At 40.3% G+C, this 21,325-nt stretch overlaps 1 protein-coding gene across 1 annotated transcript; it reads right to left on the bottom strand.

Moving 5' to 3' along the window:
• Positions 1–2,811: 2,811 nt before the first annotated feature.
• LOC123454250 (protein kish-A-like) lies at positions 2,812–3,087 on the bottom strand. Its single transcript, XM_045133134.1, has one exon. It carries the CDS (start codon positions 3,085–3,087, stop codon positions 2,869–2,871), a length of 219 nt encoding a protein of 72 aa, XP_044989069.1. The 3' UTR covers positions 2,812–2,868.
• Positions 3,088–21,325: the final 18,238 nt, after the last annotated feature.

Here is a 21,325-nt window from a genome sequence, read left to right as displayed (position 1 = left end):
CTAAATTGAATCATGTTTTCAAATATTTTTATTTATTTGCAACCAAGCACAGAGAGAAAGCAAGAGAGAGAGAGAGAGAGAGAGAGAGAGAGAGAGACTAAATGTGCATGTCAGGACCTCCTGCCACTGCAAAGAAACTCCAGATTCATGTGCCATCTTGTGCATCTGGTTTTACATGGGTACTGGGAAAATGAACTTGGAATGTTAGGCTTTGCAAGCAAGCACCTTTAACCACTGATTAATCTCTCCAGCCTTGCATCATGTTTTAATTGCTGAATGTAGCCCTGTTGATTATGTCTGAAAATGTGTGAGGTGTAATGTTCACACAACTATACCCTATTAACTGTTCCAGACTGAGTTATCAGGGACCACTGCTGAGAAAAGCCATCAGATCTCATGACATTAGCTGAGGGTGTGTCTGAGCAATTCTCACCACTATGTAGGAATCCAGGGTCACACCGTTTCTATATTTGTAAATCAAGTATGTATCCCCAGTGATTCACTTTATTTCAGAAACCACTGGTCCTGAGAAACAAATATGTGACCAGTTGTAAGTACCTGTCAGTCATTCGTGTGAAGTAAAAAATAATAATAATAATAATAATAAAACATAAATCAAGGCCTTTCTGAGTATCAAATCAAAATTTCTCACACATAATCTGTTTTCTTTCCCACAACCATATATAGATTTCTTAATGTTTACATAGATTCAAAAAGCTAAATATGAGTCAATTATTCAGCTCTATAATGGGTAAGCCAGGTGTCAATGTCGTCTGCTGGTAAAACTGAAGACTGGAAGTCAAAAACCTGAATTGCATAAAAGTAGAAGTGCTAATATTAGGGAATAGCAGGAGCCCAGTAGGAAGAGGAAGGGAATGTGTATGAGGGGGGTGTATGTGTGCACACACGTGTACATTGATGGGGGATTAATATTACCAGATACTTTACATACACGCATTAAATGTCAAAACAAAACCACTATTTTCTACAATTAATATGCACTAATAAAAAATTATTAATTGCAGAGCAAGTGCAGATTATCCAATGGTGGTTCTTACAATAGAGGAGAATGGTAGAGTTTCAACTAAAGTGCCTATCAGAAGAGTCTGGGGCGGGGGGAAGGCCTCCAACTCACATACAGCCAGCAGAGAACTTAGGGCCAAACAATCTTTGCGAGATGATGCACTTGCTCAGCTCCACTCTGTCTCCTCCTGCCTCTAGAGAAGATAGCACTATTGCTTTCTTGGGAAGCATCCAACCTGAAGTCCATGTACAGACATTATAGAAAAATAAAAGAATCCTTGTTTTCATTTCATCTAAAATGGCCTTATTACTCTGCCTTGAATTCTCACATGTGTGGTCTATTCTTTGGCTACACAAAATTGGCCCTATTCTGTTTTTTCTTTGTATTTATTTTTTATTAATTAGTTTTGTACTCAGTGAATGCAGTCAAGTTGGTACCATTGTTAGGCTCATCCATGTCCCACCCCCTCCCCCTAGCCCCTCCTTGTTGAGGTATATGGGTCATCATTGTGGAGTTAGCCCACAGTTATGGGTAAGAGAAATGTCTCTGCTTATCATGACCCAATGTGTGGCTCTGACATTCTTTCTACCCCCTCTTCCACAAAATTTCCCTGAGTGATGTTGGGGTCATTTTGGGTCTGCTTCAGTGATGAGGTGTTGGGAGCTGTTTTCTTGGTGAACCTGGTACCAGCACAAGGGTGAAGGAGATGACACAGAGAACAATCAACTCCTACCAAATCAGATATCCAGAGACAGAGAAGCTCCCAACACCTCATCACTGAACCAGATGGCCCTATTTTTAGTGCACAATGGCAGGAGAGGAAACTGTCTTTCAAGTGACTCATTGTTCTCTATTAGATCCACAGCATATGATGAATCTCCATAGCTTCAAGCTTACCCCCCCTTTTTTTTTTTTACAAAAAATGTTCTATTTAGAAGACGTGGCATTGTAAGGAAAAAATATTTAGAATCATCATTCTACAATTGTTCAATTTTGCTTTTTCTTTTTAACAACATTGTCTTTTTCAAAGAATGACAGGTAGCTGGTCACACGTGGATCATGTGTCCACACCTGACCGGAGGCCTCACACTTATGTTAAGTTTGAACATTTTCTCACCTCTACTTGTAAGTTATCCCATTTATATTAGTGCTTAAGAATGACATAGGCTTGTTTTAAACCTTTTTTTGTTTTTTTGAGATAGGGTCTCACTCTAGCCCAGCATGACCTGGAACTCATTCTGTAGATCTAAGCTGGCCTTAAATTCATGCTGATCCTATGACCTCAGCCTCCTAAATACTGGGATTAAAGGCATATGCCACCATGCTTGGTTTTAAATATTTTAAAAACCTGAAATAAACTGCAGAATTTCCTAAGAGTAGAGGTATTCTGGCTAAGGATAAAAGTATGGTCAGGTGAAAAGCAAAATTAGTAATACAAATGCAATCCACAACAGGAAAAATAATTTTTCTCCATAGCCATTCTGTAGAGATGTGTCATTTCCAAGTCCCAGTGGAAGGAATGGAGTCACTTCCCAATTCTGTTGCTACAATGTGCCTGTAAGCTGCCTTACTTCAAAACAGAAGCACATTTTCAGAATGTTGTACTGAGTAACAGCACTGAAGGTAATTGTTACAGGCTCTCAAACTCTGTATTAAATGGTTGCATCTTAACTATTTATACAGATCATTGGTCCAATAACATGAAAATAGAGAACAGCATCTGGAAAGTTATCTCATCCCATGTGCAGAGATTAAACGGGTTAACCATTCTTCCCAGTATGTCTGAAGGCAAGTCCTTGTTTATAGTGAAATATGATGGAAATTCAAGTGTTACTTTTTCCAGGCTACTGCATGAAAAGGATGCTGAAGGCCATCACTACACAGCACACTGCGACATATGGACTTTTTCGTTCACCAATTCTGGCACATTTCCAAAATATTCCCAACAATCCAGTCTTATTTCTGTCCAAGACGCTGGGTGTCAAGGACCAGATGTAAGCACAGGTACATATAAGCAGCAAGATGATGGTCAGCAGACTCTGGAAATTGAAAATGGCAGACATAGTGATGCTGGCCGAGCCCCAGCCACATCACCCTTCCAGGACCGCGGTGGAAGGCAGTGTGCCAAGCTTACCCTTTTAAAGAGTCGGAATAGAGGGCTGGAGAGATAGCTTAATCATTAAGCACTTGCCTATGAAGCCTAAGGAACCCAGTTTGAGGCCCAATTCCCCAGGACCCACATTAGCCAGAGGCACAAGGGTGTGCATTCCTCTGGAGATAGTTTGCAGTGGCTGGAAGCCCTGGTGCACCCATTCTCTCTCTCTCTCTCTCTCTCTCTCTCTCTCTCTCTCTGTGTGTGTGTGTGTGTGTGTGTGTCTATATATCTATCTGCCTCCTTCACTGTCTGTTATTCTCAGATAAATAAAATGACCAATATCTGTCCAAGCAACTCATTGTCTAACCTATTAGCAACAAATAACTTGATATGATGCCTACACAAATGCAATAGTGGCACACCGCCATGGTGGGGAACCAACTGCTCTTGATTTGGCTAACTGATCCCCTCAGTGGTACGAGACCCATAGCTGGAGCTGGGAAACAAGTCAGAACCATACCCAAACACAAGCCCACTCTCTAATATCAAGCTACCATCAATCATGGAGTACAAGAGGGCCTACACCTATCAAACTCTCTATCAAAAAAGTAAGTGTTATCTCAATTTTCCGGGTGCCAACTTACTCTCCGTTGGAGAATCTGCTTCTCTTTTTCAGACAGATGCAGATCCTAAGGAGAGAGCTGCCCCAACATACCTCAAAAGGGGTTGATTGAAACTAAGGACAATTGGCGAAACAAGCAAGGGTGATGTTTTCCTGTGAACCAGATACCAGCACAAAGGGGAAGGAGACCAACACAGAGAAAAATCAACTCCTTCCAAATCAGAGAGCCAGAGCCTCAGAGTCCCCCAACACCTCAGCACTGAAGCAGACCAAAAATGAACCCAACATGGCTGAAGGAAATTTTGCGGAAGAGGGGGCGGAAAGAATGTCAGAGTCACATGTTGGGTCATGATTTGCAGAGATATTTATAGTACCAATAACTGTGGGCTAACTCCACAATGCACGAACCATTTACATCAACAAGGAGGGTCCAATGGGAGGGGGTAGATCATAGATGAGCCTAAACAATGGTACCAAACTGCCTGTATTTGCTGAAAAGAAAACTAATAAATTAAATTTTTTTAAAAAAAGAAAGAAAATTGTAAAAAAAAAAAAAAGTGTTTGAAGAATGGGCAAAAAGGTTTCTGGGAAAAATAGTGGCTGGTAGCAGTCTTGGCTGAGTACTCCTGTGTGATGAGCAGGAAGAACAAAGGGAGAGAAGTTCACTGATGTTCTGATAAAAGAAGCCCCTGAAACTGTTGAGAACTAATAATATTATTTTAAAAGGGAAATTGACAAAAGCAACATATCCAGGAATCTTTTTGAGATAGTCTCATGTATCCTAGGTTGGCATCAAACCAAGCAGTTGAGGCTGGAAGCTGGCTTTATCCCTCAAATGCTGGAATAACAGATATGCACTACTGTGTTCTGTTATAACTGGTTTGTTTTTGCTTTATTTGGTTTGAGGAATAATTGAATACATTCCAGGCTGGACTTGAACTTGCTATGTTGCCAAAAATAATCTTCAATTTCTGACCCTATTACCTCTACCTCCCAAGTGCTGAGGTTGCAGTCATGCACCATCATGATCAGTCACAGCAAGGGTTTTTAGTGGGATGCCATCACTTCTTCTTACAAACCACAATGAAGGAAATATGTGGATAAGATGTTGGAGAAGGCCACTAGAATGATTCCCATGGACATCTGGTGGTGGTATCAGTGGGTTCCAATGTTAGCTGGTACTTCTAAATTGCAACTGTTTATACCTACAGGCCATTGAAGAAACATAACAGTGAATAAATAGAAAATCATTATCAGGAAAACAGTATCATTTGGTGATTTAAGGGATATTGAAACTGACCAAGGACATGGGACAAATGGATGAATGTTTCATCATGGAAAAACCATGCTATGACTGCATGTATATTGGTAATTTATGTATGCCTTTTTTATCATTATTTATTTTTTTTAATTTAATTTATTAGTTTTCTTTTCAGCAAATACAGGCAATTTGGTAGCATTGTTTAGGCTCATCTATGATCTACTCCCTCCCATTGGACCCTCCTTGTTGATGTAAATGGGTCGTGCATTGTGGAGTTAGCCCACAGTTATTGGTACGATAAATGTCTCTGCAAATCATGACCCAACATGTGACTCTGACATTCTTTCCACCCTCTCTTCCGCAAAATTTCCCTCAGCCATGTTGGGTTCATTTTTGGTCTGCTTCAGTGCTGAGGTGTTGGGGGACTCTGAGGCTCTGGCTCTCTGATTTGGTAGGAGTTGATTTTTCTCTGTGTTGGTCTCCTTCCCCTTTGTGCTGGTATCTGGTTCACAGGAAAACATCACCCTTGCTTGTTTCGCCAATTGTCCTTAGTTTCAATCAACCCCTTTTGAGGTATGTTGGGGCAAGCTCTTTCCTTAGCATCTGCATCTGTCTGAAAAAGAGGAGCAGATTCTCCAATGGAGAATAAGTTAGCACCCAGAAAATTGAGATAACACTTACCTTTTTTTTTTTTAATTTAATTTATTAGTTTTCTTTTCAGTAAATACAGGCAGTTTGGTACCATTATTTAGGCTCATCTGTGATCTACCCCCTCCCATTAGACCCTCCTTGTTATTGAAAATGGGTCGTGCATTGTGGAGTTAGCCCCCAGTTATTAGTATAATAAATGTCTCTGAAAATCATGACCCAACATGTAACTCTGACATTCTTTCCGCCCCCTCATCCACAAGATTTCCCTGAGCCATGTTGGGTTCATTTTTGGTCTGCTTCAGTGCTGAGGTGTTGGGGGCCTCTGAGGCTCTGGCTCTCTGATTTGGTAGGAGTTGATTTTTCTCTGCACTGATCTCCTTCCCCTTTGTGCTGGTATCCAGTTCACAGGAAAACATCACCCTTGCTTACTTCGCCAGTTGTCCTTAGTTTCAGTTGGGCCCCTTCTGAGGTATGTTGGGGCAGCTCTCTTCTTAGGATCTGCATCTATCTGGAAAAGAGAAGCAGATTCTCCAACGGAGAGTAAGTTAGCACCCAGAAAATTGAGATAACACTTACTTTTTTGATAGAGAGTTTGATAGGTGTAGGCCCTCTTATACCCCATGATTGATGGTAGCTTGATATTGGAGAGTGGGCATATGTTTGGGTATGGTTCTGACTTGTTTCCCAGCTCCAGCTATGGGTCTCATACCACTGAGGGGAGCAGTTAGCCAAATCAAGAGCAGCTGGTTCCCCACCATGGCTGTGTGCCACTATTGCACTTGTGTAGGCATCACATCAGGTTATTTGTTGCTAATTAGGTTAGACAATGAGTTGCTTGGACAGATATTGGTCATTTCCCCCAGTCGCCCATGTAGCACCTTTTGGCACTAGACACACTGTCTGGGGACTGACTCTCTCCTGGCTTCCAGCCATGCCATTCGATTTTAAGTGTCAGCTGCCTATGGAGTCTTCAGCAATAGGGTCTTACCACTGGACCTTTGGTGGGTCATCAAGTACTCTGACCTTGTAGGTTTCTCTGATCAAAAGCTCCTTGTGAATGGGAGGCCCAAGCTGGAAGTGGTGGTTACAGGTCAGTGCCCACTAAGAAATTGAGGAAAAACATAACTAATATACAAGAGCTAGAGAGGAGAGAGATAGAGGGGAGACAGGGAGAGGGAGGGAGGGAAGATGTAGAAGATTTAGGTTAGTCTTGATCCTACCCTCTCCAGTGTCTTGTGGTTCAGGTGTTTCCTGTAAGGGTCTAGTGAAGGTTCAGCCATTTGGTCTGTCTTTTAGGAAGTAGAATTTTATGGTACCATTGCCATTTGGGATCAGATTACTGTTTTCCACCCTTCGATGCCTTCCCTTCCCTCCCCATCCATCCTATTGTCTAGTCCATGAGGTGCTTGCTGGGTATGTAAGGTATCTTGGGTAGATTCAGGTTAGGTGTTTTAGATGAGTGAGATTATGTGTCGATTTTTTTTCTGTGATTGGGTAAGTTCACTGAGAATGATCTGTTCCAGGTTCAACCATTTTTCCTCAAATTTCTTTGTGTTGTTTTTTCTTACTGCTGTATAGAATTCCATTGTGTAGATATACCACATCTTCATCATCCATTCTTCTAGTGATGGACATCTGGTTTGATTCCAGCTTTTAGCTATTACGAATTGAGCCACTACAAACATGGTTGAGCAAATCGCTCTGGCCTGTGCTTTGAAGGTTTTAGGGTAGATGCCCAGTAAGGGTATAACTGGGTCTGTTGGTATTTCTATAGTCAGCTTTTTCAGGAGTCTCCATATTGCTTTCCAAAGTGGTTGTACCATCCTGCATTCCCACCAACAGTGGATGAGTGTCCCTGCTTCTCCACATCCTCGCCAGCATTTATTTTCATTTGATTTTTTGATGTTGGCTATCCTTATTGGGGTAAGGTGGAATCTCATAGTTGTTTAAATTTGCATTTCTCTGATGATTAGGGATGGTGAACATTTTCTTAAGTGTGTGTTTGCCATTTGTATATCTTCCTCTGTGAATTGCCTGTTCAACTCTGCACCCCATTTTGTGAGTGGGGTATTTGTCTTCTTATTGTTTAGACTTATGAGTTCTTTGTAGATTCTAGAGATTAGGCCTCTATCATTTGGATAACCCACAAATATTTTCTCCCATTCTGTGGGTATTCTATTGGCTTTGCTCTTTATATGCTTGTCTGTAAAGAAACTCTTCAGCTTCATATGATCCCGTTGGTTGAGTGACTGATTAAGAACTTGAGCCACTGGGGTTTTGTTCAGGAAGTCTTTTTCCATGCCTATATCATGGAAAGTACTTCCTAAATTTTCTACCAGTAGTATTTGAGTTTCTAGTCTTATGTTGAGGTCTTTGATCCATCTGGATTTGAGTGTAGTGCATGGTGAAATGTGTGGATCAAGTTTTAGTTCCTGCATGTTATTATCCAGTTTGTCCAGCACCATTTGTTGAAGATACTATCTTTTTTCCAGCCTATATTGTTCAGGCCTTTGTCGAATATCAAGTAGCTATAGTTGCTTGACCCAAAATCTGGGTCCTCAAGTCTATTCCATTGGTCTATACTCCTGTTTTTATGCCAGTACTATGCTGTTTTTATTATGGCTTTGTAGTATAGCTTTAGATCAAGTATGGTGATGCCACCAGAGGAATTACTTTTGCTGAGGATATGTTTGGATATGTGAGGCCTTAAACCTTTCCATATGAAATTTGAGATCATTTTTTCTATCTCTGTGAAGAACACTGTAGGGATTTTAATTGGAATTGCATTAAATCTATATATTGCCTTTGGTAGGATTGTCATCTTCACAATGTTAATTCTGCCTATCCCGGAGCATGGGAGGTCTTTCCATCTTCTCAAGTCCTCCTCAACTTCTTTTTTGAGAGTTTTTATATTTTTTGTTGTATAGATCTTTTACTTCCTTGATTAATGTTATTTAGCACCATTTCCATATTTACTAAACAATTATCATACACTAGGTGTAATTATTATAATCTAATTTCATTAATTTGTGTCCCTTTTCTCTTTCTTTCAGTCATAATTTCTAAGGGTTTATCAATCTTGTTTATTCTTTCAAAGAAACCAACTCTTTGTTTAATTAATTATTTGGTTTTTGTTTGTTTGTTTCCATGTCATTAATTTCTTCCCTAATCTTTGTTATTTCTTCCCATCTGCTGATTATTAGTTTGCCTTGTTCTTCGTTTGCAAGGCTCTAAGGTGAAACATTAGTCGTGTACTTGCGACCTTTCTAATTTCTTATTATAGGCAATTAAAGCTATAAATTTACCTCCTACGACTGCCTTCATTGTGTCCCAGAGATTTTGGTATGTTGTGTTCTCATTATCATTTGACTCTACAAATTTTTGATTTCCTTCTTGATTTCTTCATTGACCCATTCATCATTTAGTAGTGTATTATTTAGTTTCCATGATTTTGTGTATGCTCTATAACCTTCCTTGCTATTGATTTGTAGTTTAATTTTATTTTGGTCATATAGAATGCAAGGAATTATTTCAATTTCTCTGTATTTGTTAAGATTTGCTTTGTGCCCTAGTATATGGTCTATTTTAGAGAATGTCCCATGTGCTGATGAAAAGAATGTATATTCTGCACCCTTTCGATGAAATATCCTGTATACATCTGTTAGGTCCATTCCTTCTATAACCTCATTTAGTCCAGATACCTCTCTGTTTATTTTTTCCCTGGATGACCTGTCAATTGATGAGAGTGGGGTTTTAAAGTCATCCACCACCACTGTGTTTGGTGTTATTTGTGACCTTACTTCTAATAGTGTTTGTATGATGAATTTGGGAGCGCTCATGTTAGGTGCATATATGTTTAGGATTGTAAGGTCCCCCTGTTAGAGTGTGCCCTTAATCAATATAAAGTGACCTTCCTTATCTCTCTTGACTAAGGTTGGACTGAAGTCTACCTTGTGAGATATTTAGGATAGCAACCCTGCTTGTTTTCTAGGCCCATTTGCTTGAACATCATTTTCCCACCTTACACCCTAAGATAATGTCTATCCTTATAGAAAGATGTGTTTCTTGGAGATAACAAATTGTAGGATCCTGCTTTTTAAACCAGTCTGCAAACCTATGACTTTTGTTTGGGGCATTGAGGCCGTTGATATTAAGAGATATTATTGAAAGGTGTGTTTTTATGTTTGCCATTTTTTTGGGGGGGGTTATGGTTCTACCTTTGTTCTCTTGTGTTAACTAGTACTTGAGTATTGCTTGTTTTTTCTATGTTCTTTATATGTGTGCTTTTCCTTTTCTTCAGCATGGAGGATTCTTTCAAGTATTTTCTGTAGAGCTGGTTTTGTCTTCAAATAGTCCTTTAACCTGCTTTTGTCATGGAATGTCCTTATTTCTCCATCTATTTGAATGGATAACTTTGCAGGATAAAGTAACCTTGGTTGATGGTTGTTATCTTTCAGAACTTGGAATATATCACCCCAAGCCCTTCTGGCTTTAATAGTTTGTGTTGAATAATCTGCTGTAATCCTAATGGGCTTACTTTTGTAGGTAACTTGATTTTTCTCTCTAACTGCTTTCAATATTTTTTCTTTGGTGTGTGTGTTTGGAAGTTTGATTATAATATGGCGAGGAGAGGTTTCTTTCTGGGTTTTGTCTGGCTGGGGTTCTAAAGGCTTCCTGTATCTGCATTGGCACCTCTTTCCCAATTTGGGGGAAGTTTTCTTCTGGGATTTTGTTTAAGACACCTACTATGCCTTTGGCATGGAATTCTTCTCCTACTATGACCTGAATTCTTATATTTTATCTTTTTCTACAGAGTTTTTTACTTCATTAACTGTGTTCTTCATTGCTAGTAATTCTGGTTGGTTTTTCTTTATTGTTTCTATTCCCTTATTTATGTCTTGTATTGCCTTCGTTATTTCATGAAATTGGTATCCTGCATCTTCTTTGATTCCTTTGATTTCCTCTTTGACTCCCTTGATTTGTTCTTTGACTTGTTTGAACATATTTACAATCATTCTTTTGAAATCTTTCTTAGGCATTTCCTCCAACTCGTTCTCACTAGAGGTCATTTCTGATGCATTAATTCTTTTAGGTGTATTGATATTGTCTTGCTTTTTAGGTTTCTTGTGTTATAATGTATATATTTTTGCATCTTGGATTAAGTTAATGCTTGGATTTTCTAGCTAGCTGGGTATTCTTAGCTGTATCAATTGATCTGAAGTTATATATCGTCAGGGTAGGAGCTTAAGATGTTATGAGTGGCTCTGAAGACTCTCAAACTATTTACAAATGTATTCCTAGGGGCTGAGTTTGTCTGCTATGGGAGTATTCAAGTAGGCTGAGTGTAATAAAATACAGGTAGATTCTAAAATTTAACTAAACACTGTACACATTCAATCAAAACCAGCACTGAGTATTTATGTAAGCGTAGGTATTATAACAACCTGGATCTGCCACTGCTGCTCCTGAAGCTACTGCTGCTGAAGCTGCTGCTGCTGAAGCTGCTGCTGCTGCATCTGCCATTGCTGCTGCTGCTGCTGCTGGATCTGCCACTGCTGCTGCTGTAGCTGCCACTGCTGGATCTGCTGCTGCTGCTTCCTCTGAAGCTGACACTGCTTGAACCACCACTGTTGCTGTTGAAGCTGCTGTTGCTGGATCTGGCGCTGTTGCTGCTGAAGCTGCTGCTGCTGGATCTGCTGCCACTGGGGCCGCTGTTTTCAGTGCCGGAGCCACTGATGTTGATGCCAGACTCTCCTCCAGCTGTGTTCCCGCTGTTGGCTCAAGTAGGTATGGCTGTGTCCCAGGACTGCTGCTCTGTTCACTGGAGCTGGGCACAGGCAGTGGGGGAGTTGAGGGAGCCAATGCTCTCTAGTTCTCTCCCTGTTCCATGTGTTTTTCTACCTTGTGATCTGCTCCTCCATTGTTCACTGCTGCTCTCCCTTCATGTTTCTAGAGTTTGCGGAGAGCTCCAGTGTAAGTGGAAGCTCTCCTCGCCTCGCTTTTCCTGCGGCTCAAGCCAAGCCTGGTGGCTTTCTAGTGTGCCACTGCCACCACTGTCGGTGGACCTGCTGGGGCTGCTTTTTCCAGCCTGTGCGGTCTCTGGATGCTCTGGATCTCTTCTACTTCTCTGCTGCCATTTCAATTTCCAATACACCTCGCTTTTTAGTAAAAGTGTGTATTTTGCTGAGTTTTTTCAGTCTTCTTCCCCCTCTAGGCTGCTTTGGCATGGTGCCTATGCCACCATCTTAACCGGAAGTCTCTGGGATTCACTCTTAATATATAATCTTAGTATTCATATTTTTCTTAAAAAATCAAGAAATTTCACATTTTCACTTAAAATTCTTATGGCTTCTCTTTGACAGGTCTAAATTGTCATCACTATTTATTTTGTGCTTTGGGATTAAATAGTAAGTGTGGTGGTTTGATTCAGGTGCCCTCCATAAACATAAGTATTCTGAATGCCATGTCCCAAGCTGATGGCAGTTTGGAAATTAAACCCTCCTGGAGGCAGTGTATTGTTTGGCACAGGCTTATTGATGTCAATACCATGCTTCTACCAGGTGTGGTGGTACACGCCTTTAATCCCAGCACTTGAAAGGCAGAGGTAGGAGGATCACCATGAACTTGAGGCCACACTGAGACTACAGAGTGAGTTCCAGGTCAGCCTGGGATAGAGTGAAACCCTATCTCAAAACCACCTCCTCTCCCCACAAAAAACATGCGTCCTCTTAACAGTGTTTGGCATACTTTCTTGTTACTATTGTCCATCTGATGTTGCCCAGGAGGTGATGTTTACCCTATACTCATGCCACCATTTTCCCCTGCCATCATGGAGCTTCCCCTCTGATCTGTAAGTCAAACATAAATCATTTTTTCTCCCACAAGCTGCTTTTGTCAGGTGTTTTCTGCCAACAATGTGATCATGATTGCAACGGTAAAGTTGGTACTGAGAAGTGGAATTATTGCTACTGGAAACCTGACTGTGTGGCTTTTGACCTTTGGAACTGCTTTTCAGGAAGAATGTGGACAAATTTGAAATGGTGGCCTTAGAGATGCCTTTCAGTGTTGTAAGTACAGCTTGATGGAACATTCTGGTCAGAGTTGAAAGACCTGGATGCATTAAGAGCTATGGACTCTGAGGTTTGGCTTATGAGGGTGAGAAAGCATTTTGTAGGAACTGGGTAGAAGCAGTTTGTGTGACAGGCTTGCATTAGGCCCTTGTCCTGAGAACTCGTGCAAAGTTTCATTGCGTAGAAATGGACTGGTGTAAGCAGAGGGATAGGACACAGAAAGAAATGATATCTTTGGGCTGAAACTTCTGTCTGTTTTGCTGCGATTGAGAGATTACAACCATTGAGATTGGGCCAGCTGACCAGCACTGGGACAAAAGGAAGAAGGCATAGTCTTTTTAGAAGGGTTCTCAATGCTGAAAGAGTGTCATGTTCTCCAAAATATGCTTTATTACCCCCTGGATTAAAAAAATTGGTAGCTTACCTGGTATTATTGAGTATAAAAAAATGCAGGAAAGTGAGGGTCATTGAATCTGCAACATGTTTTCTTTATTTTGGAAATGGCCATGGACAGTGTAAAGCAGCCTTGTTTAATTACCTGTATGGAGCCCAGTAGAATCATTATGATGAACCATGAGTTGTGGCTGGAGACCCAGTGGAGATGCCAGAACTATGGGATAGTTGCAAAGGAGAGCTGCTGGCACCAGATGAAGTTTTCTGTGACTGTGAGTAGCCTAGCTGGAGGGGCAGAATTGGAACTCAAGACTCATCACTGGTTAGAATTATTGGATTTGGTCTTAGAGATTTGTCACTAAATAGAGTTGTTGGACTTGGAGCTACAGAGTTTGATGTTTGCCCTGTTTAAATATTGTATTGGTTAAATATTACTTTGCTATATCTAATGTCATCCTTTGAAGTGTGAGTGTTTATTCTGTGCCATTATTGGTTCTTTGAATTTTTTGGTATTATGGCTCAGTAATAAGACCTTCGATTATGGGGATGTTTGAACATCATTGGAATTGACAAAACCTATGGGGACTTTTAAAGTTGGACTGAATGCATGGCATTTTACATCATGTATGGTTATCAGTTTATGGGAGCCAGGGTATAATGTGGTGGTGATTTGAGTATTAAACCCTCCTGAAGGCAGTGTATTGTTGGGCACAGGCTTATGGATATTAAAACTATGCTTCTTATTGCCAGGGTTTGGCACACTCTCCTGTTGCTGTTGTCCATCTCATGTTGTCCAGGAAGTAATGCTCACCCTCTGCTCATGCCATCATATTCCCCTGCCATCATAGAACTTTCCCTCAAGTCTATAAGCAAAATTGAACCTTTTCTTTCCCCACAAGCTGCTCTTGTTCAGATGTTTTCTGCCAGCTATGTGAACATGACTGCAGCATTAAGTAAACCAAGGGTTACTTGAACACAAGCCTGGAGAATCTATGAAAGCAATTCTGGTGAGAGATGGATCCTAGGTGGCTAATTTGCAGGTAGCATATACAGTGTGGACATGTTGGACATAAGGAAGATTCATGATAGTCAAGAATACATAACCCTTCTAAATTATGATTAACTTATTTCTGAAAACTTCCATTATGGAATCATACAGTTGTCCATGTGCAACTGAATCCACATTTGGTGGTTTGAAAACATAGATTTATGTGTTCAAATACTTAATCCCCAGTTGGTGGCACTGTTTGAGAAGGTTGTGGAACCTTTAGCAGGTGGAGCTTACTACAGGAAGTGTGTCACTGAGTAGGCCTTGAGCTTTTATAAGCAGGATCCACTTCCTGTTTTTTCCTCTCTTGAATTTCTTCCTTCTGGTATCAAAATATGATTTCAGATTTCTGTTCCTGCCATGAAAACTATAAACTTAAATGAATTTTCTTTGTCCCTAAGTTGCTTTGTTCACAGAAGGAGAAAGTAACTGATCCACATAGAACTGTGGACAGGGTGCAACACTACTACTATGTTGTTATCTCTCCTGTCAGACATGAGCAGAACCTTTCTAATTAATGTTCTGGATGTTGGTGTAATTGTTGTTAAGTGGTGAATACAGTGGCTTACATGGCTGATTTGTTCAGTGTAAATAAAATTAACTCAAGCAATCTTTTACCTTGTCTCTCTCCCACCTGAATTTTTCTGTTTGTTCTCTGTATGAAGGTATAAAGTATTGAAAAGAAATGACATGAGAACTGGAAAATATCAGCTTGGTCATATCCTCAAATCTCTCACTTTCAGTTCATATATCATGTCCATCATAATACATATAGGTATAGCATATGTGGTAGAAAAGAAACTAAAAGTTGAACTGATTCATTGAATTACTATGAGAGTTAATTGTTGAGGAGTTAAATTTACATTTGTCTGCAGATGGAAAAATCCCAAAGAAGGAACTGTCCAGAAAGAGCCCAAAGGGATGATAAGAAGGACAGTTAAAGCTAAAACAAGGTAAAATGGAGTTCATTGTTAGGGTGGCCTAATCACATAAATGACTGATATGCAAATTGCCAAATATTGTTTGTTTAGTCATCTCCCTCACCCTTTGACTAGGAAAACTATATAAAATGGAAATAAAATCTCAACTCTGGGCCAAAGCTTCTTTGGAGGTCTACCTCAAGCTTTTTGACCCCAGGTAATAAACTCCTCTACTTTCACTCATTCTGGCATTGGAGTGATCTTTCCAGAGAATTTCTACAACATGGAGGCCCCAGCAAGATGTCCTTCACTCTAGCCCTGGTTGGGCAGGAAGGACTGCTGCTCCTGGGCCTCCCAGCCTACCAAAGGTCCCTGGAACTGGGTAGCATGCACCCTTAACATGATTTCAGGGTCCCCTTCCAGGTGGCCCAAGGAGACTGTGAAGCCCTGGACCAGAGCTCCTGAATGGAAGGAGACAAAGCTAAGTCAGATGTCCAGACCAGGTAATAACACTCCAGGGAAGCTGAAAATTGGGATTGTAACTAGTCAGGTCTGAAGCAACCAGTTCAGACTGATCCTCACAAGAGGAAGAATTGCTGAGCCTTGATACTGCTGTGAGGTGACAGCCCTCTTTCCATCAGGTTGACCTGTGGTATTTGTCTCAGTATCTAGCTAGATAAGATTGATGTTGCTCAGTCTCTGTAATGGGCTTGATCAGGGTTATGAATGGGATTATATAAGAAAAATTGTTTAAACTCTGAAAGAATGTGTGTGTGGGGGGGAGATGGCCATCTGGTGTCTATATGAAAAGAGCACCTGATATGAACGCATGTACAAGTATGCATGGGGCTCACAGCCCCAATGCTGAAAAACAGCTTTGCCTTTATGTCTGTTCTGCAGCACAAAAACAGTGGAAAGGTCATTGTGAGTGAAGTCCTCCATCAAGCTCACTGTCCTAAACTGCATGGTCAAAAACAAACCATACTGCAGAAGAGAATATTGAGGAGATTTATAATACTAAGATGACACCAGAAAAAGTAAATTCCTCTGTAAATTAGGAAGGGCAGCTTTTAATATTGAATGGTCCAAGAGGAAAAATAGAAAGTAGCTAAGATTATAGGTGAGGAAAAATGCAAGATGTTCCTACTCCTAAAAGTTGTAAAATGGAAAGATCAGGGAGCTGCTCTATAGCTCAGAAAGAAATCCAAACTCTAACTGGGAAACACAAACATCAAAATGCTCAACTAGAGTCAGAAGAGAACCTTCAAAGCCAGAGATTACGCCCACACAGATGTCTTCTAGCACACTCTCCAATAATGAGGAACTTAAACTTGGCAAAACATATGGCCATAGAAAAGGAGAGGTGAAGAGAGATAATGTTATGTGGGCTGCTGAGAAGTTCCACCACTCTGGGGGCTGACACTGAGGAAGAAATTAAATGAAAGAAAACACAAACCAAGATAAAATTCTCACCGCAAGGTTTTACAAATGCTTCTGAGTTGAGCTAATGTGATGAAAGTCACTCAAGCCCCAAACACAAACTTATACCCACCAGAAGAGGAGGATAAATTCCCCCACCTTGTAAAGAAGGGTTTATGCTGTCCTGTTGTATTCCCAGGGACAAAAGGTCAATCAGGTATATCTAAATACTGGGGTCAGTCCCAGGCAAATGCTATAAACCTGGGGAAACTCATCTGTCTTACTCTTATATGCTGCAGCTGGGGGAGCTCTCCAAGGCAAGGACAAAATGGGGACTACACATGAGCAGGCCACCTGCAATTGCAATGTGTCACTTAGTGCCTCCCCAGCAGGTTTTGACCTGCATGATGTCCAGATGGCCCTGGATAGGAGGGGGAACTTGACACACAAGTGTTATTGGTCAGGGAGACAAGGTACACACTTCTATGGGATTATGCCACCACCAGAGAAAACTGATGGCTCTGCTTTCTTGGATTCCCTGCCTTGCAGAGCCAGGAGAGCTACATTCATAAGGAATCTCAGGGCTGTGGTCCTAAAATGATGATGGGTGAGTCCCAACTTGCTGCAGACAGATGGGGGCTTCTTACAAGACATGTGTAACTGTTTTAAGTTTACTTTATCACTCTATGCTTCTATGGAACTGATAACAGACAACAGTCCGAAGGTTTGTCATTAGATTGAGAAGTACTCAATACTGAGTTTGTCAGAAAATTTCTAAAACTTCTAATAATGTTCTAATCTGCTTTCCTATTTTTAAAATATGTGTTTCAGAAAGCTGATAAAAAGAGGTTCCAAAAATCAGCAAATAATAAAATCACTATGTATATTCTGAGTAAATAATGTAAGTCAAGTCTGGTCTTCTCTTTTATAAAAGATTATTTCAAAGAGCCTTTTGAGAGGAAAAAAAAAAATCCTTAAATAGTCATATTAAAAGGCCTTATGAAGCCAGGCACAGTGGCACACTCCTTTATTCCCAGCTCTTGGGAGGCAGAGGTAGGAAGATCACTGTGAGTTCAAAGCCAGCCTGAGACTACGAGTGAATTTCAGGTCAGCCTGGGTTACAGCCAGACCCTATCTCAAAAAGAAAAAAAAAAGAAAAGAAAAGAAAAGAAAGAAAGAAGAGGTTCATTTGAGCCAAGCATGGTGGAGCATGCACTCAGGAGGCAGAGGTAGGAGTATTGCCATAAATTCAAGGCCATTCTCAGGTTCCATAGTGGATAAACCAAAGAAGTAACTTTAAATGCTGAATATTAAATGTTTGATAAAGAAGATTGCCACAGAATGGTTACACAGATTGTACGGAAAAAGTGGGTAGATGAAGGTATGAGTAAATAAAAAGCTAAAAGATAAAGTTCATAAACTAAATGCTTGATCAGATTACAGACTACTTTAGATTAAGGTAACTATTAGCCTAGGGCTTATATAAGACTAACAAAGGATGGCCCTAGCTGGTTACAGGATGTTATAGTATTTACGTTGTAAACTTAAAATTAACTTACTGATATTAATCTGATAATAACAGTTACAAGGTTGTAAAATACTGGCTTTAAAGTTCTCAACCAAGTTTGTTATATTAGACAGTAATCACTGAAATTATTGTCTAATTTTTATCAAGTGTGATTTAGTCATTGTGACTTTGTTCTTAGGAAACTGAGGAAACTCCTCCTGTCCTAGGAAAGCCTCCCATACATACACAATGTTAATATACTTTGTCTAGGCTTCATATATTATACCATTCATTAATATTGCCTTATCTTAAACTTAAAAATGTTTCAATGATTAAAGATACTTGAAGTTATCACTTTATGTCTATTATAATGTCTCTAATGCATGTTAAAATCAGACTAATCTAGCTTAACAATGACAGGTTTGGCTTTATTCTTAAGCTATGGATGATTAGACTCAGTCAAGGTTTTACTTAATTGTCTCATTTCTTGTATCTTAAATTCATTGCTTATACATATATTGATACGTAAGACATGCCCCTGCTCTGGAAAAAATGATCTTAAAACCTGCTGTTCTGCTTCTAGTTTGTGGGGTAACTGGTACCTACATAGGTATACAGACTAACCAAAATTGTTTTCAAACACAGATACCAAGTTTTTATACTGCCTTGTCTTTTCCTGAGATATAGTCACCTGATATAAAGTTGTGGATAAAATATTGTTTCCAGGGCTGCTAACATGTTCTGCCTATACTTATAGCTGGCAGGTACTTAAAAGATAAAATGTGTATGTTTTCTATGCTCCAGATATAGGTCACACTGTCACCTGAAAATTAAACTTAAATGCTAATCAGAATGATTTTAAACTATTGTTTATTCTCTGACCAGATCTGCTTTGCTAACCAAATATGTTCTGTACCTTTTTAACTAAATCTGACTTGCTAATCAGATATATACAGTCACTCTGAGTGATTAATAGCTATATGCAGAAGCCAAGGTCAATTAGAAACATTGGAGTTAAAAGGATAACAAATATCTTGATTCCTGCTCCCAGGTCAGAAGGCCACAGGACACTTGCTACATCTAGCTTCTGGTATGTTGTTGCCTGTCTTCTAGATCAGGAAAGACATAGAGACCTGAAAATGGACTCCAAATCAATGTATCGGCAACAGGAGAGTCAAATCAGAGGAAAGTCAGTCCCCCCAGCTCAGCTTCCCAAAAGAGGGGGGGCACTTGGTCAGCATAGCTTATCCTAGAAGATGACAATGCTGAGTAATAGAACTCCTCACAGGTCCCTAAAGTCTCCACTACAGAGCCATGAATAACCTCTAACATAGTTAATTTTTGCTGCCTACATGGTCTCAAACAACCAGTAAGAGAATGTAACTATAAGCTATTACAATATAAACCAAGATTCAGACAAATGGACTGCCCTGCCTGATGCTGGCTTGCAGTACTAACTATTAACTCATGCCTTCTGCCTCTGCCTGATCCTGATTGAGTCAGCTGCTTTTTGCCTTTAGATCAAAGATACAAAATTGTCCTCACTGACTATGTTTAACCTGATAGTTATTGATTTGTATTAGTCCAATCTCTCCTTGTCATGTGTTATTAATAGGAAGTATAACACTAAGGACAAATCTCAGATCTAAGCCCTAAAGTACATTTAGGGCAAATCTAAAGCCTAGCCCTAAGATGTAAAATCAATTTAGAATTTTGGCTGTTTGTCCTTGCTTATGTTGGTGGTGCTAGTTGTTTGATGATAGCTTTTTGCTTAGGTTCATTGAGATAAGATAGATTCTCTGGCCAGTGATGATACTTCCTTAAAATTTGTAACACAAGGGGACCCACATACTCATGGGAATTTGGTCCACAGCCATCAGCCAAATGATATAAGCACATTATACCAGAATCAAGGAGACATCATCAGCCACTTGTAATAGTTAACAGATCACCAGGGACCCAGAGGGTTCCCTCAAAGTCAAGCTCTGGAGGACATCTTCCCATGCCAAAATGAATGTGGCCCTTCTCCACACATGACAGAAGCCTGAGAACTTCAACATGAGATGCCAAAAAATCAGACACATGAGTAGAATCCTAACTCATTCCATTTGTGGGACAAATCAGCTCATTTGATAATCTTGTGGGATCCATAGAGAAACTTTTATTCCAAGATACTTTTATGTCTCATACCCCAACAGATACAGCTCTTTACTATTGCCTCATATTACATCCTTTGCCTTCCACAGGAATATTTGTCTCTTTTTGAGGAGTGTGGTATAACCCTCCCACTCCACACACACAAATTCCTTCTATTGCAAGAATGTCCTGTGCTCTCCTCCTTACCATAGGATTAATCACAGTCACTCCTGCTGACTAATCTTCTAATCTTATACAGAGAAGGCCCTCCTGGATCTCTTCCTTTTATTATAATAATTCTTTTGTGTTGCCATTCATATTTTCAAGGACAGTAATCATGAACCATTTCCTGCTGTTGCTAAAAATTAAATACAAGATTTAATGGTAACAGTGTTTTCATTCCCAATAACAGCTGACACACCCTTGGCCCTCAAGGTCATGCTTACCCAAGATGGAGGTCTTACAGCTGATGGACTCCAGACATTGGGCCTACCCCAAAACCCCCATTGACTGCATGGGGATACTTGCTAGGTCCTTTTTTTTCAAGGTAGGGTCTCACACTAGCCCAGGCTCACCTGGCATTTACTATGTAGTCTCAGGGTGGCCTTGAACTCTGGGTAGTCCTCCTACCTCTGCCTCCCAAATGCTGGGATTAAAGGTGCTCACCACTGGGATGGAGAGATGGCTTAGTGCTTAAACACTTGCCTGTGAATCCTAAGTACCCTGGTTCGAAACTGGATTTTCCAGGACACATGTAAGCCAGATGCACAAGGAGGCACACACATCTGGAGTTTGTTTGCAGTGTCTGGAGGCCCTGGAGCACCCATTCTCTCTCTCTCTCTCTCTATCTATCTCTCTGTGTCTCTCCCTCTCTCTACCTCTCTCTCTATGTCTGTTTGTCCCTCTCAAATAAAGAAACAAAAATATGCAAAAAAAAAATTTTTTAAGGTGTGCACTACCACGCCCAACCTGGCTAGCTCCTTTAATGGAGCATCTCATAATAATTATGCTGGACTCATGTTAAAAATCCTATGTTCCAAGTGCTTTGTCCAGGTTCAGCCAATCTAGGATATAATTAAAATACAGGTAATATACCAGGTATAAGAGCCATTACATACAAAATTACAAGTTTTATGCCAGGCGTGCTGTTGCATGCCTTTATTCTCAGCACTGGGAGGC

Source organism: Jaculus jaculus, chromosome 13, assembly GCF_020740685.1.
Source record: "Jaculus jaculus isolate mJacJac1 chromosome 13, mJacJac1.mat.Y.cur, whole genome shotgun sequence".
NCBI lineage: Eukaryota > Metazoa > Chordata > Mammalia > Rodentia > Dipodidae > Jaculus > Jaculus jaculus.
This window is presented reverse-complemented; position numbering and strand designations above follow the sequence as displayed.

What these genes read in the sequence shown, in the direction of transcription:
- LOC123454250 (XM_045133134.1), bottom strand. Translation starts at nt 3,087, where the DNA reads ATGTCTGCCATTTTCAATTTCCAGAGTCTGCTGACCATCATCTTGCTG.